The sequence below is a fragment of the Pezoporus occidentalis genome, unplaced genomic scaffold (genome assembly GCF_034315485.1).
Source record: "Pezoporus occidentalis ecotype Australia unplaced genomic scaffold, CSIRO_AGI_Poc_V1 ctg202, whole genome shotgun sequence".
Taxonomy (NCBI): Eukaryota; Metazoa; Chordata; class Aves; order Psittaciformes; family Psittacidae; genus Pezoporus; species Pezoporus occidentalis.
In genome coordinates this window covers 16,789-31,981 of record NW_026913879.1, presented here as the reverse complement: position 1 = coordinate 31,981, position 15,193 = coordinate 16,789, and the positions used below count along the sequence as shown (strand labels likewise).

Here is a 15,193-nt window from a genome sequence, read left to right as displayed (position 1 = left end):
GAGTTCCTTTCCCAGCTGTGGAGCAACAAATCTAAGTTTGGTGTTGACTGAGCTGCACAGGCTTCAAGCAAGATCAGCTCTAGGTGCTGTAACAAACACACCACCAAAATACCGCATTCCTCTTCAGAAGATCACTGCAACCTCAGATCCACCTCCAGCCGCTCAGGGGCAGCAGATTGAGGTTTCAGAGCCTGCAAACAGATGTAATTGCACTGGGAGGGAGCTGTCAACTGGGTGACAGGATTTACCTTGCATAGAAGCTGAGCTGTGCAAACAGAACAGACAGAGATCTGAGGTGACTGAAGGCATTTTGCAAGTTTCTTTGCCAGTTCCTCAGGGAGCTGCTCTCAAAGCCTATCTGCAGAGGGGTTTATCAGCCAAGCTCTATGCTTCCATTGGAGATGCAGCTGAGAAACCAGCAAAGAAATACAAAATCTTGCTCTTAAAAGCCCATTGACATTAGAACTTTTGCCATGTATATATCCATAGGGTTAAAAACTATAATGAAATAAACTCCATCCTTGTAGCAGTACTGCTGTACTGGTCAGTGTTGCCAGTGTACAGCAGACCTTGCCTCAGAAAAACATCTTGAGAGGATTAATACTTTGATTTATGAATGCACTGTATCCTATCAAACAGCAGGAATTATCAACACCATTTTTCTGGGCTTGGATTTTACCTCTCATGAGCTTTTCTGATGGTGAATCCATAAATAGCCCCATTTTAGCTGCAGACAGAATTATTGGACCCCCATAATATTCACAGCAATCACAGTATTGACTCACTGTCTAATTTATGTCAAACTTCAACATTCAGCCAGCGTCAGCCTGAAAAATCACATCCTGAGAACAGAGTAGGAAACACGTTCCCAGCTCCTTGAGGCAGCCACAGGACTTGACCAGTGTCAGATTTATACAGTGAAAATACTTTGTTTAGGAATCATCCTTTTGAATCACAAGGAAGACCCAGGAAACAAAACTGAGATGCTGCTGTATATTCAGTTGGATAATGAATCCCGTCTCCTCTTCACAGTGCTGTGTAAATGTGAGTGGATGTTTAGAGCATACCTCCTTGCAAATTTATCCATCTATTTTCTCTAAGATGATTTGCTTACAGATGTGCAATCCCACATGGGAGGAAACCTCCGTGGGAAAGGTTTTAAAAGCAGCACATCCTCTATTTGACATGAAAAAACAAAAGAGCTCCTGAAATGCTGGTGGCAATAAGCTCAGTTTACCCTGACAGCAGGTGAAATGACCAGGCAAAATTGCTCTATCTCCAAAAGCACATGTTTTCTCTTTTGTATTTCCATATTTACTGGCAGTCAGAAATACAGCATGCTACTGGTAAAGTGAAGTTTAAAAGTCACCATGACGGTATCACTTTGATCTATCTCAGTTTTTTCTCCTTTGTAGTGGGTCCTTTTAACCCAAACCTACCTGTAAAAATGTGTGACCTGTCATTTTTCTAAAGTGTTTGTAACTAGGTGGTTTATGCTAGAAGACATAGATTGCTGTTCAGTATGTATTCTTATTTTTGCTTTGTATTATTCCATCAGAATCTGTGGATATACAATTAAAATGAGACTAATCCTTACGCAAAAATGCATCCTCCTCTTTTTGTCCAGATCTTTTATTTTGATTTCGGTTCCATATGGAAAACACGATGGATTTCTGTGTTTGGATCCTATTCCCTTGAATAAAGCAAGTCCAAGTCCTCCTTGGCACTTGTGCTGCTGCAAAATGCAAAATCGTAGCAGTATCAACAACATTTCTTTCACCACACATTACATCAAAAGGCCACCAGCATCAGTGGTGTGTCATGAAGGAATCTGGTCAACGCTGACAAAACAGGAGACAGGGAATCTTGGCTGAGGAATGCCAAAACCTGGCACGAAGCACAGAGAATGCAACCAGCAGAGCTGACAAAGTTCAAAAGCTCATCGTGTGATGACTAGGCCACGCCACATGGAATGGGATTAGCTGCTACCCTACCAAAGCAACAGTTTCCCAGTCAGAAGACATGATGCCCTTCCTCAACAGCAAACGTACCCTTCCATCACCCTTCACTGTAGTTTTCCATTAGCCACGTTACATTCCTCTATCTGACTGATTGAAGGTCTTTATTATTACTTTCAATTAGAGATCTTAAAAGAATATTCCCTGGAAGAGACATTCTAAAAGACCTCTGCAGCAAGCTGGCTGCCCTTTCAAAGATAGGCACCCAAAACCACCAGAATCTTGTCAATATATTGGGATTCCATTGTTGGTTCAAGGGGTTTTGGTAGAATGAGAGGGAAAAGTTATACCTTAAATAGTTTACTGCTCTTGTCACTGCTTAACTCCCCTGTGCTGCAGTGTCCTGCAGTGTGCATGTGCCAGCCTCTGCTGCTGTGCTGTTGGGTGCGTGGCTCCATGCATCAGCTCTGCTCTGAAGGTACCAGAGAAGGTCTTTGGTGGATGAAGGAGTTGGGACACTTCAGTTTTCTCAGTTGAATGGGATCCAGGGATATTCAGATTGAGATTTCTTTTAGCCAAGGTGGTGGCACCTGTGATGAAGATCAAGATCAGAGCAACAGGTAAAATCTGACAAGTTTTCTAATGGAAGTTCAGACACTATAAATTCTCCATCAAGGACATAGTTTTCATGACTCACTTTCTGTGAATTAGGTGCCTGAAACCCACCTAAACTGCATGCTGCTTTTAGGAATCTCACATTTACTCCACCATCAGCTCTAATTTAAAGGCAGAAAAACACCCAGAACATCCCCATTTTGTGTGATTTCAAAACACTAAAGAAAAAGCTTGTGTTCCCCCCAAAACATACAACCCCTTTCCACCCAGACCTCTCTTCTGCAGCTGGAATGAGAAGTCAGTATTTCCCTACTCTTCAGTACTGAAACCTGAGTTGTGAATGAAACTGTCACCCCAGGGGAAATCTCTTCTACCACATGTGCACTGTGCTCCCATTCTTCCCTTTAAAATGACTGCGGCTCCTGAATGGAGCAATAGTCAAGAACATGCTAATTACAGCACAGACTTCTCCAAGGTGTTTGCCATCATTGCTAACCACGATAGGCCACTGATAAAAACCCAGATTCCCATCTTAAAACAATGAGAATCTTCTCCAAAGAGTTCAGCTCGGTACTAGGGATGAGATTCATCACCTCCTAATTTTATCAGTCTGTAGGTTCCCTCTCCAGTCGATGACAGGAGATGATTTCACCTGTCTTAGGATGGGATGAATCACCCTGTGGTGAGGCCTCTCACTCCCCACTGCTAAGAGATGCAGCTAAATATCCAGCTGCACACTGTGCACATGTCCTTCGGGCTGCCAGCTGAATGAATCACAGCCCAGGGGAGGGAAAGAAGTGATAATGCAGGGGAAAAGAGAGAAAGGGCTAGAACATTCCTTCTTTTTTTTAGCACAGTTCAGTGTTTTGTCACCTTGAGTTAACTCTCCCAGATGTTTGAGACTTCTTGTGCAAGTATCTAACATGACCAAAAGCAGTCTGTTCTCCTGACTAACACGCTGCTGGAAATTATCAAAGGAATGCTGAGGAGCTGAGCTTTGAGAAGCGGTTTGAAGCAGGAAAGAAAGCTAATCCATTCCAGTTCAAATGCAGTTTCACTTGGTTGGGGTTGTTTTAGTCAAAGAGAACAGCCACAACAGGAAACTCAGCCTCTAGATAGAAGTTAATATTGCCTGAGAGTGAGCTGTAAGATGTCATACCTGCAATGGGAAAGGGTTGGACGGTATTACCCACACAGAACACAGCTTTGGGAAAAACTAACTGTGAGAGCACTTGAGCTAAGACTGACTGGGCTTGAACATAAAGACTTTGTCTTCCTGTGTCACTGCATCCCTAGAGCATGAGCAGCAGGTTGAGGGAGGGGATCCTGCCCCTCTGCTGCGCTCTGGGGAGATTCCCCCTGCAGCCTTGATCCAGTTCTGGGGCGACACCAAAGAGGGATGTGGAGCTGATGGAGCTAATCCAGGGGAGGCCACGGAGATGCTGCGAGGGCTGGAGCAGCTCTGCTCTGGAGCCAGGCTGAGAGAGCTGGGCTGGGGCAGCCTGGACAAGAGAAGGCTCCTGAAGGGGAGACCTGAGAGCAGCTCCAGTGCCTGAAGGGGCTGCAGGAAACCTGGAGAGGGGCTTGGGACAAGGGCCTGTAGGGACAGGCCAAGGGGAATGGCTTGAACCTGCCAGAGGGGAGACTGAGATGAGCTCTGAGGCAGAAGCTCTTCCCTGGGAGGGTGCTGAGGTGCTGGCACAGGGTGCCCAGAGAAGCTGTGGCTGCCCCATCCCTGGCAGTGTTCAAGTGTATACTTGAACTGGCTTCTGCCCAATTTATCTTAGTCTTAACAAAGAAGATGAACATTAAACCTTTAGTAAACATTAGTATTCTAAAAATAAAGAGAGGGCACATTTTCTCTCCCTGATCAAAGCACACTGTTGAATGGTATTTGTACCAGTGACGTGTCAAGTAGATAACATATCTGCAGGATAAACAAGCCCCAAAACAAGGAAGTTTCAGATGCCCCAAGCATAACTCACTGAGAACTGTGGCTAAAAAAAGCATTTATGAACACTTGGCATTTGCATAGCCACATTTTCACAGGTTGGGTGAAGTCCGTTGGAGCTGGTAAGTGTAACTGTCACTGCTCATTTCGGACAGTTTTTGTTCCTGGGGCAGCAGGCAGCTGAAGTGCTGGTACTCTCCAAATACAGGCAGGGACACGCCACCGCCGCGTCTGAGGCCATTTGGGAATGTGAGCTATGTGGGTGAACACTGTTTTACTATCCTGATGTGTGAGTGTGAACAGGGGTGAGAGAAAATCCATGGCAGTGGCTTAGAAACAAACCCAGGCACAGGAGCACTGAGGGACCATGAAGAAAAGGTTTAAATAATGAGCTTTTACACTGAGAGCTACAGAAATGAGATTTGTGACTCAGAGCTTAAAAACTAAACCCAAACCCAACCAAACCAAAGCAACCACAACTACAAAATGTGCTTCCTGTCCTTCATTCCTCTGCTTTTTAGAAGCAACAAAGTTTGAACATTCTTTATAGAGATAATGGGTCTTCACTGTTCTGGAATTCACTGATCCCAGAGAACTCAGCCAAGTACTAAAACCTGCTGCTGCTACCAGCACAACCCTTCTTTGTTTGCTATCTGCACTAGAAACGTTTCTTTTGACACATCTTAGGCCAAAACCTCCTTTTTCCAATGCAAAAGCCCAGCCTGTGTTTCTGAAGCCCATTGATATCAGTAAATCCCAACAGGGCAGAACACAGTTTTCACTCCCCTCGAGGATGGCATGTTCCAAAAACGTTTGGATCAGCACAACTCTGATGTTTGGGTCAGGAGCAGCCAAGACCAGTGGTTCCTCCTGACTTTAACTTCAGAGCCTCCTGATTTTTGGCTAGTAGGTAAGGTCAAGCATGGCAAAATGAACACTGAGGTAACACACTTCTTGCTTTCTGAGCCAAGACACCTTCCTAGCTCATGGACAGGAGAGAAACACGGTGAAGGGCATGAAAAACCTGAGCAGGGAGCTAAGCTGAGGTCAGATTTTCAGTTGGTGTAAACATGCATCACTCCACTTCAGTGCCCAATGATGATTTGCATCAGCTGACGTGGTGTCTCTCCCCTGGGAATGCTGAGCTTAAAGTGATGGGCAGCTGCTGGATGTCTGACTTCCCCAAGTCTCATCTCCATCAGAATCAAGGATCCAAGCTCCAAATCTCTCTGGAACAAGTATTTTATGTGGCTACCTTGGGAATTAAGCTGAAAGTACAATTTGCAAGTGACATCTCCAGGAACAAGCAGAGAATGTTCTAATGTTGACCATAAACAGTAACAGTGGAAATACTGGCTCTGGTCTATGCCTTAAACAGACAGAATTAAGACAATACATTCGGCTGGAAAAAAACATTCACTATAATCCCATTATGAATTTATCAGGCTCTATCTTAAAGAAAAGTCCTTTCTTGCCTTCAATATCTTCATTGCAAGAATTCCAGAATCTTATACCTCTGATGGTTAATAACCTTTTCATTGGCAGTACAATGGCTTTAACCTGCCAGAGAGGAGATTGAGATGAGCTCTTAGGCAGAAGCTCTTCCTTGCAAGGGTGCTGAGGCGCTGGCACAGGGTGCCCAGAGAAGCTGTGGCTGCCCCATCCCTGGCAGTGCTCAAGGGCAGGACACAGGGGCTTGGAGCAAGCTGCTCTAGTGGAACGGGTCCCTGCCCGTGGCAGGGGTTAGAACTGGATGAGTTTTAAGGTCCCTTCCAGCCCAAACAGTGCCATGGTTCTATGGTTATTCATGATTAGCTCATTTTATCAAAGCACTGGCCTTGACCTAACAGCTGATAAGCATGAAGTAGCTTTGTGGGCAAAAGTAACATCTTTTATTAGATCAACTGACATAGCTGCAGCCAGACAAACAAGAGTTTAGACCACAAAACACTTCTGCAGGCCTGAAATAGAGGCAGAAAAAAAATCAAGTTAAACACAGTTTAGGACACAGTTGATCTGAATAAAAGATAATGATGTCAAACAGTTTGAGGAAAAGGTGTCCACAAAATACCAGGGATCCAAGTAAGGTGTGGAATGATTAAGCCATAGGATAGCACATCGGAGGAAAGAGATAATATTAACTGCCAAAGTTAGAACATTCTATAGGCTTCTATGGTCATTGTGTTATTTAGGGACTGTCCTGCCTAATAGGGCTGCAAACCCAGTGTATGGGACAGCTTCCCAGCACATCCACTGCCAGGATGCCCCTTAAGCCAGGGGCAAGCCCTGCACAGCACGTATGTGCTGCACACCCAGCTATCAGCACCAGATCACAGTGCAAGAATCAGCTCTGCAGGCTCCAAAGCAGCAAAGAGGAGGAACAGGCCACCACACACCAAGGTATTTGTGTTACTAAGGCTTTTACAATTGTTTTACAAACCAGAGTAGGACAAGGAATCCTTGAGTGTGCCTTTTAATGCTTCTGTAGACTGACTTTATAAGAAGGAAGAACAAAAGCAGACAATGGTTTGGATAGTTTAAGCCCTCTTAGACAAGCTGTTATTTAAAAACATATACTATACACTTCACATTGAGCTGAACAGCCCTCCAGAACCACGGCCAACTCTGCCTTCACTTAACACCTCTCAAGCCAGCCCTGGTTTTAGAAGCATCTAACACAATTAAAACCCATTTTCCACAAGGTGCACCTGTGGTGAGAGGTTGTCACTTGAGGAAGCAGTCCAGTGTAGCTAACTTCCCTTAAAAAGCACTACCTTACACGAGTGAACTGCAGAGCAGGAGGCCCTCCAGAAAGTTACTGGCATTTTATGTTATTTATGTATTTATATATTCATTTATTATTGCCTGTGGCCAGAGAATAAACTGTTTAAGAAGTCCCTCCTAGAAGTTCTGAAGATATTGGTCCAAATGGATTCACTCCTCAGCCTCTGCATATCCATTTCTCTGAACAGCTTCCCTGAAAAGAATAAAAATATTATTTAGTTCCTTTACTTTTCCTATCATAAGTTTAGGGAAGCAAAAAACGTCCTGGATGCATTTTAAACAATGAAATCGGGCTGGGAGAGAGGAGGAAAAGGGGTGATGAAGAGAAAGGCTTCAAGGCAAGAAAAGATCATTTAGTTCCCTTACTTTTCTTGCCATATGTTTAGGGAAGCAAAAAACTTCCTGGATGCATTTTAAACAATGAAATTGGGGTGGGAGGGAGGAGGACGGGGGAAATGGAGAGGAAGGCTTCAAGGCAAAGGAACCCCAACCCTTTGCACCCTCCCGCACCCCCCAAAGGCACCGCACTGACATTTCCACCCGCCTCAATGACTAAGTTAGGCAAAGCAAGCGCTCGCCAAAGGGTTATTTATAGCGGGGGCGGGCACGGGGGGGTCCCAGCGGGTGGCGGACGGAACAGGTGCCGCGGCAGCGCGCCTGACCCCGGCCGCGGAGCGCGGCTCATGACGGTCACAGGGCTCCAGCGGCAGGCGGGGCGGGGAGAGGCGGCCCGAGGGGAGGGCGCTGCGGGCGGACCCTATAAATGAAGGGCAAAGCCCCATTAGCTCAATGAAAGAGGGAGGAGAGGCCGGGCTGAGGGGGGAGGAAACGGAGAGGAAAGGTTTAGGTTCGGTCCATTGAAAGTAATCGCAGCGTTTCTAAGTTAGTTCTTTTCTTACCGCGCTCCCGCTGAGGAGATGAAATACATCATAGGCATCGGAGGGTGAGTGCCTGGTTTTGGTGTCCCGATGTTGCTTTGTCTTGGTTCATTGCTGTGGATAAGCTGAGCCGGGCGCTGGAGGTGATGTATCTGGCTATGAAGGGATGTTATAGCGTTCTAGGGATGATGTGACTGTTTGTGCCTCTTGGAGCTCTGCGGGGTGATGCATGCCCAAGGTTCATAGGCAGGTCTGTAAAGGCTTGAAACAGACAGCAACAGTCAGTTTCTCGGTCAGCCGGAGCAATGTGCCTCACCTGTGGCAAGAGATGTTGAGTTTTGCTTCTTAAAGCTTCTCTGGAAGGCAAAGAGGAAAAGCTGCTTCATATAGGATGGAGGGGGTAGGAAAAGCTTTTATTTTGTCCAAAAGAGGCAGGATTTGGAAGGAATCCTGTGTGCGAGCCGGGGCAGGGGCATCCCCGCGGCTGCACAAGGGGCTGCAGGACCCTGGGTTAGAGGCAGCGTGCGGGGTTTATCCCCTTTGAATAAGCGCAGACTGGAGATCGCTGGAGAGGAAGATGATTCAGGCCTTTTGTCTTAAAACCGGTTCGCAGGTATAAAACTGAGTCAGTGAGGAACGAGCGAGCCTCCCTCAGTGGTGACCCATTGGAGACGCTCCTAGAGCTCACCGGGCGAGGGTTAAACCCTTCAAGGCCAACACGGGCGGTGGAGAGCGGTGAACGCCGGTTCCGCCTGCCCCGGGGGCCGCGCCGCCTCCTCCATGCTGAGGCGGCTTCCCCCGGCTCGGGGGCGGCCATGGCGGCTCCCTCAGCGCGGCCGTTGAGCGGGGCGGGAAAGGGAAGGGGCGGTCGCAGCCAATGGGCGGCCAGAGCTCCGGTAGGCGGGAAATTTAAACCTTGGGGGGGGGTTGGGGGGCTCCTTCCCCTCAGGGCGCTCCCGGCGGGATCTCGGTTCTCCGCCGCCGTCTTCCCTCTCCCCGCAGGGTCACCAACGGTGGCAAAACCACGCTGACCAAGAGGCTCGTCAAGGCGCTGCCCAACTGCTGCGTGGTGCACCAGGATGACTTCTTCAAGGTACGCTGAGCCCCCGGTTAAAGCGTTTAACCGCTGCTTGTCCGTGCGGTGGCAGCCGCTGTAGGCCCCAGCGCGCCGGGTTTGGGGTACTTGTGCGTGTTTTCCATGTCGGGTTTGGTGCCTTAGGAGCAGCAGCCTCCTGGTGTTAGTTTTCTGCTCCTCTGTGCGATTTTGGGGCAGGGAAGGAGGTGCTGGCACAAGTGTCAGTGTCTGCAGCCCCAGAATGGCTGCAGTAAAAGCATCCCTTACTTCTAGCAACAGATCTAACTACTGCTTTCTGTTGGGGGTCATTCGCTGTGCTCTGCACAAACCACTTCCTCCATGCTGGGTTTTCCTTCTTATTTAAATACGTTGCTTCTAAATAATACTCCGGGATTTAATCATTTCTCTGCTGCTTTAAATACAGTTGTACTGGGGAGCTTTGCCAGCTCTGTGTCAGGAACCCGGTTAAGAGATTGCTGAGTGCACAGAAGCTCTGTGCCCTTGTGCTGAGCTGGGAGAGCAGCAGGGACCCCATCACCGATCCCTGCAGGGCTCCCAGGAAGGGCAGAGCTGGACCCCACTGTATGTGGGAGCCCAAGCCATGTGGCCACACACTAGAAGCATCCCTCTGTTGTCCCCTGGTGTGTGCAGCACACTGGCACCAGTTTGTCCTGTCTGCAGGAGCATGTGAAATGGAGACACTCATTTGAAAAGCTCCTGTGCCACAAGCCTCGTGCATACAGGGTCATACATGAGCCCTGAAAGTGAAGGAATTCTGTTGGAGTCTCCTTAAAGATCTATAGCTTTTCATTAGCGTGCTTAGTTAGCAAACACTGGTAAAGCTATAGTAGCTAGGCTAGTAAGTAGCTAGTAAAGCTATAACTAGTGACCAAGTGTCTTGCTTTGCTGACCTGCATTTGTGTTAGGAGTTAAAATAGCTGTTTTTGAACATGTAAATTTTAGCAGTCACTTCTTGCTGTATTTGCATTTTAAGTTCTTTAATGTGTTGACTTATAAGCAGGCACCTGTCCTGTTTTTGGTTAATAGTACCATACTGAATTATTAACCTAGAACTTTGCCCCAAATGGTTTCACCAAGCCAAGGGAACTCCACAGTTCCTGGGGTTGGAAACGGGAACTTGTATTTGAATGTAGCCCAAGCAGGGTCTGTAACTGTTGTTAAGTGAACACTTGCTTTGTTGTGTATTGCAGTAATGTCCAGGTTGTGATCGGATCTTAGGTAACTGATCACGCTGAGTTTGCAGCAATGTTTTATTGCTCACTATATTTCAGCCACAAGATCAAATAGAAGTCGGGGAAGACGGCTTTAAACAATGGGATGGTAAGAGCAGTGTTCGCTATAGGATGCAGTAATGTATATTTTTCCTAAGTATTTCTTTTTCATTATTAAAGATTTAACAGTAAATTTCTGTAATTTCAATTTAACAAGTTCATTCTATTTTATACTTTCAAGCTATGTGCTCTATGGTATTTGATTATGTACCTTTGTCCCACCCACCCCCTTTCTTCTAACTAGTGTTGGACTCCTTGGATATGGAGGCAATGGTGAGCACTGTGCGTGCCTGGATTGAGAACCCAGTGAAGTTTGCCCGTTCCCATGGGGTGAATGTTACGCCTGGCTCTAAAGAGCCAGCCTCCAAAGATACCCATATATTGGTCATTGAAGGCTTCCTGCTTTATAATTACAAGTAAGGTTTGGGGAACTATTAACAGTTTGCCAGGGAAGAACACTAGATCCTTGCTGCCGGGGCTAAACCCTCCTTTTTACTAATATACCCCTCCTGTCTTGTCCTGAGGTATCATGAACAAGAGTTTTTCTCATGTCCAATGGAAAATTTCCCAGTAAATGCTGGGAAAAGCGAGGTGCATGAGGAGACTTTCTCAAGGTAATGCAGGAAGCTCATTTAGGGCATGCCCTTGAAGTCCAGGCATGGGGAGCTGTAGATCAGTACTGAGCCAGCAGCGGTGGCACAGGCTTCCCTTCTGGCCTTCCTCCATGAGGCCCAAACCTTGACCTGCAAAGGTCATTGATGAGGACAAGGAGAGCATCCACTCTGCATGGAATCTCCCCTGGAATTTAGGAATAGCTCCTTCATGTGATAAAAGTGGTTGACACTAAACTGAGCTTAGGAATTAATTGTAAACTGGAGCACAGATCAACCTTTTTGCTTTTTTTACATGGGAGGACAAATGTCTGGCAGGAAGAGGGGAGACTCCAGTGAAGAGAGAAAACTCCCAATAGCTAAATATACACCCTGCAGAAATCACGTGCTATGGATGTGACCAGCAAAAGATTCTTGGCTCCAAACTCCAGTTTTGTTTACAAAACTCTTTCAGGAGAACAAGCTGTGACACTCAGAAACCCAGAGTTGTTTCTGAGCCATCAGACAGGCAGCACCATCCCAGCTTTCCAAACTGAACGTAAAATGGCAATTGTGGACCGGCTGTCATGGCCAAGTGAGGAATGTGCTGGCACACTGCTGGGTGTTCTTGGCCTGTCCCCAGCGAGGTGACTCTTGGTATCTCCTGAAGGTTATAAACACCTCTGAAGCTCTGTCTTGTTAATGGGAGCTTCTCTATAGTCCTGGACCTGTAGCTTGCTCTGTTCATGCCATATGAAGCATTTGTGCAACCTTCCCAGGCTTTTAGAAGTCTGAGTCCCACCAGGTTCAAACTAGGTTTGCTTCAAGGATTTTTCTAGGTTTAGTTTCTTCAGCCTAATAGCAGCACGACACAGAAAGCTGCAGTAGAGCCAGCTCTGGAAAAGAACAGGAGCTGATGGAGCTGCCTTTGCTAAACCTGTGTGCCCACATGTGCTGCAGCACAGCAGGCCAGGTGGTTTTTAAGTCAGTGCAGATCAGATGGACCACAGCTTTAGTCTTCTGGGTATCACAGAACCATTAGGATTGGAAGGGACCTCTGGAGATCATCTAGTACAACCCCCTGCCAAGGCAAATGATCAAGAAGAGGCACAGTTCACAACCCAGGGCTTCCCAGTCCAGTGTCTGACCCCCCCCACAGCAGGAGGTGCTTGGATGGGAAGACTATGTGGTGCACTATTCTGACCTCCAAACCCTGTGTTCTGTGGTGAATAAACCTACTGTACATTAGCTTGTGTCTTCCTGAGGACACTTACACTTCTGCTGTTTCTAACAGACACAAATATGGGAGAGGCAGATTTTTGTGGCTTTCAGGGGTGATTTAACTTTTCTCTGGCAAAAAAAAATAGACACCTTCTTTCTTTCTACCCTACCCCAGACCACTGATAGATCTCTTTGACTTGCGCTACTACCTGGCAGTTCCATATGATGAGTGCAAAAGGAGGAGAAGGTAAGACTCTTTTGGAAGTCCCTACATTCCTTGTCCAAAGCCCCTCTCCAGGTTTCTTGTTAGCCCCTTTAGGCTCTGGGAGCTGCAATAAGGTCTCCCCTTAAGGAGCCTTCCCCAGGCTCAACAAGCCCAGCTCTATGAGCATCAGTAAACCCTTGGAGATTGCTTCACCTTCATTGGCCACCTGCAGCTTCTGTATTCACTAAATAAACTTGATGCAAAACAGACAACTGTTGATGAGAAATTGGACTCTGACAATTGACTTTTACATCAATTCAAGTGAGAGCTGTCAGATTAGCTTCAGGCTGTCGGCATGTGCAAGAGGCAGTGCTGTCCCCATCGTCACACATCACAGAATGGATTGAGACCTTAAAGACATCTTGTCCTGGGCAGGGATAATGCATCCTGATGTTCTTTGCCTGTTTTGCTGTTTGCAGTACACGTAACTACACCGTTCCTGACCCACCGGGTCTCTTTGATGGACACGTCTGGCCCATGTACTTGAAACACAGGAAAGCAATGGAGGACTGTGGTGTTGATGTTGGTGAGCCCCTCCCCAAGCACCCTGGCCCTGGGCTTTGGGTTTTAAGGAATTCAGTAATTTAATTCATGGGAACTTGAACTGCAGTGAGGCAAAGGTTCTGTTTGTACTGGGAAGCTCTAATCCTGGCCTACTCTCTGTGCAGATAAACACAGGCAGTTTTACAGCTCAGGACTTCTTCCCTTTGTTTCATACTAAAAGAGACAAACCACATTCTTTATAGTGGGATAAGAGACTCTGTGGGGCACAAGTTTTTAAGGATGATTCTGGGCTTCCAATTTTCCAATTTGGGAAATTTTACTGCATTTGGTCAATTTGAAATACTTTAAAACTGATCTAGAGGAATTTATTCTGATCAGAAACCTACACCTTCTTCCTCCAGTTTATTTAGATGGGCTCAAGTCCCGAGATGAACTCTACAACCAAGTCTTTGAGGATATTCACAACAAGCTTTTGAACTGCTGACAGGTAAATGTGGTCCCACCATAGATGGGGTGGGACAAGAGGTGCTGACTGGGGAATGACCTGCTCCTGCTCCCCAGTGCTCACACTTCCCCTTTTGCTTTTTAGGATCTCAAAGACCTGGAAGACCTGTGTACAGCGCGATGTAAATAGTACTGCAGTTGGCAGGAGGGTTTATTTGTGTAAACTCATCCTATACTGTCCTTTGGAAAGTATCTTTTGTATATAATTGAAGAATGAAGGTAACTTATTCACACCTCTGATGGACAGGATTGGTTTGGTGGTTTTGTTTTTGTTTTTTTAACTTTCTTATTTTGTATTCCTCTGGCTTATCCCGAAGTTGAAAGTGCATTTTTATAATGAACAAGTAGAGCTACGCTGGGAGAAAAACTGGCTCTTCTGCTCATGTGCTTCTGCAGACATGGAGTCTGTCTGCAACAGCTTGTTTGTAACATCTCAATTCAGTAAAAACCAATTTCAAGTCTTTATCTGAGGTCCCGTTTAATGTCAGTCACCTTTCCTGTGAGATGAACAGGCACAAAAGTCCCCAAACACAACAACACTTGAGGTGTCAGCCCTACTCTGTGTCACTGTCTTGCTTTCAGTGGTAACCCTGACCGGGAAGCCTGGTTCAGGAGTCCCAGTGAGAGCGGGATTCTCCATGCAGTGGTGGGAGGGGCACAGCACTGAAGCTATTTATAACGTGCTAGTATGAAACCAGTTTAATGTCAGCCTCTGCTTCGTGGCGTTTCTCACTTCACACTCAAATTAGCACATAAAGATACTGCAGCCCTGTTTCAGCCAGCAGCCGAGTGCTCCCTGGGTGACAAGTTTGGACAGAAGTCTCTTTCTGCCTCTCACCACCCATATGAGGATGTTATTTGGTCCCAGATTCCTGCCTCGCTGAACTTCAGGTGGTGATGTACCTGCAGAGGGCTCCTATAGAGGTGGATGTGTCCCAAGTGGGTGACATTTAGGGCAAAACCCTGTATTACAGTGCCAGATGGCAAACTGCAACTGTAAAACCAAAGTACAGGAGGTTCTGCTCTTACAAATGCTTTAGGTAAGTTTATGGGACGCCCACAGGTTCCTTACTCCTCTGCGTCCTCCCTTCCTAGCAAATTTTGTCGGTAAAATAATAGTGGCAATAGTTTTCCTGATGTTTCTGGTGATGGGCTTCCTGCCAGTGAGCTAAAGAAACCTCCCACTGTGAGTGAACAGCAGGGCAGTACCTGGGCAAACACAATACTGCACTAACTCGCACCACAGATCATAAAGAGCTTGAGAAAGCAAAGGGGATGTTGTGCCTGAAGAACACCAAGACCAACCTGGAACCAATGCTGTCCTTGCTCCAAGCTAGTAATAGCCTCCCTCACTCTACTGTGCCTGGGACTGGGCTGGAATACCATGGTGGGATGGTGGAGATGGGCGGCTAAAGATAGGAAGTGCCATTGAACTGCTGCACCCGAGCATGTGCATTGCACCATGCACCAAAGGTTCCTGGGTTAAAGTATAAAACCTCTCACGTGGGGTGAGCACAGGGATCTTCTGGGCACCGAAATAACTTGGCTGTGGCATC

General features: G+C 46.7%; 1 protein-coding gene and 1 long non-coding RNA gene across 2 annotated transcripts; one reads left to right on the top strand and one right to left on the bottom strand.

The window, feature by feature from the left end:
• Nucleotides 1–489: 489 nt before the first annotated feature.
• LOC134163624 (uncharacterized) lies at nucleotides 490–6,075 on the bottom strand. Its single transcript, XR_009964784.1, has 2 exons — nucleotides 5,780–6,075; nucleotides 490–2,548 (listed from the first exon to the last, which is right to left on the bottom strand). It is a non-coding gene; the product is annotated as an uncharacterized LOC134163624 (long non-coding RNA).
• Nucleotides 6,076–8,199: 2,124 nt separating this feature from the next.
• On the top strand, nucleotides 8,200–14,100 carry NMRK2 (nicotinamide riboside kinase 2). The gene is made up of 8 exons (XM_062618641.1): nucleotides 8,200–8,251; nucleotides 9,189–9,279; nucleotides 10,554–10,602; nucleotides 10,798–10,969; nucleotides 12,540–12,611; nucleotides 13,049–13,155; nucleotides 13,535–13,620; nucleotides 13,723–14,100. Exons 1-7 carry the CDS (start codon nucleotides 8,226–8,228, stop codon nucleotides 13,615–13,617), a joined length of 600 nt encoding a protein of 199 aa, XP_062474625.1. The 5' UTR covers nucleotides 8,200–8,225; the 3' UTR covers nucleotides 13,618–13,620; nucleotides 13,723–14,100.
• The last annotated feature ends 1,093 nt before the right edge of the window (nucleotides 14,101–15,193 follow it).

Bases quoted from the DNA above. Each gene is read 5' to 3' on its own strand.
- NMRK2 (XM_062618641.1), top strand. From the start codon at position 8,226: ATGAAATACATCATAGGCATCGGAGG. The intron at 9,280-10,553 runs GTACGCTGAGCC...ACTATATTTCAG, and splicing joins ACCAGGATGACTTCTTCAAG to CCACAAGATCAAATAGAAGT. The intron at 12,612-13,048 runs GTAAGACTCTTT...TGCTGTTTGCAG, and splicing joins GAGTGCAAAAGGAGGAGAAG to TACACGTAACTACACCGTTC.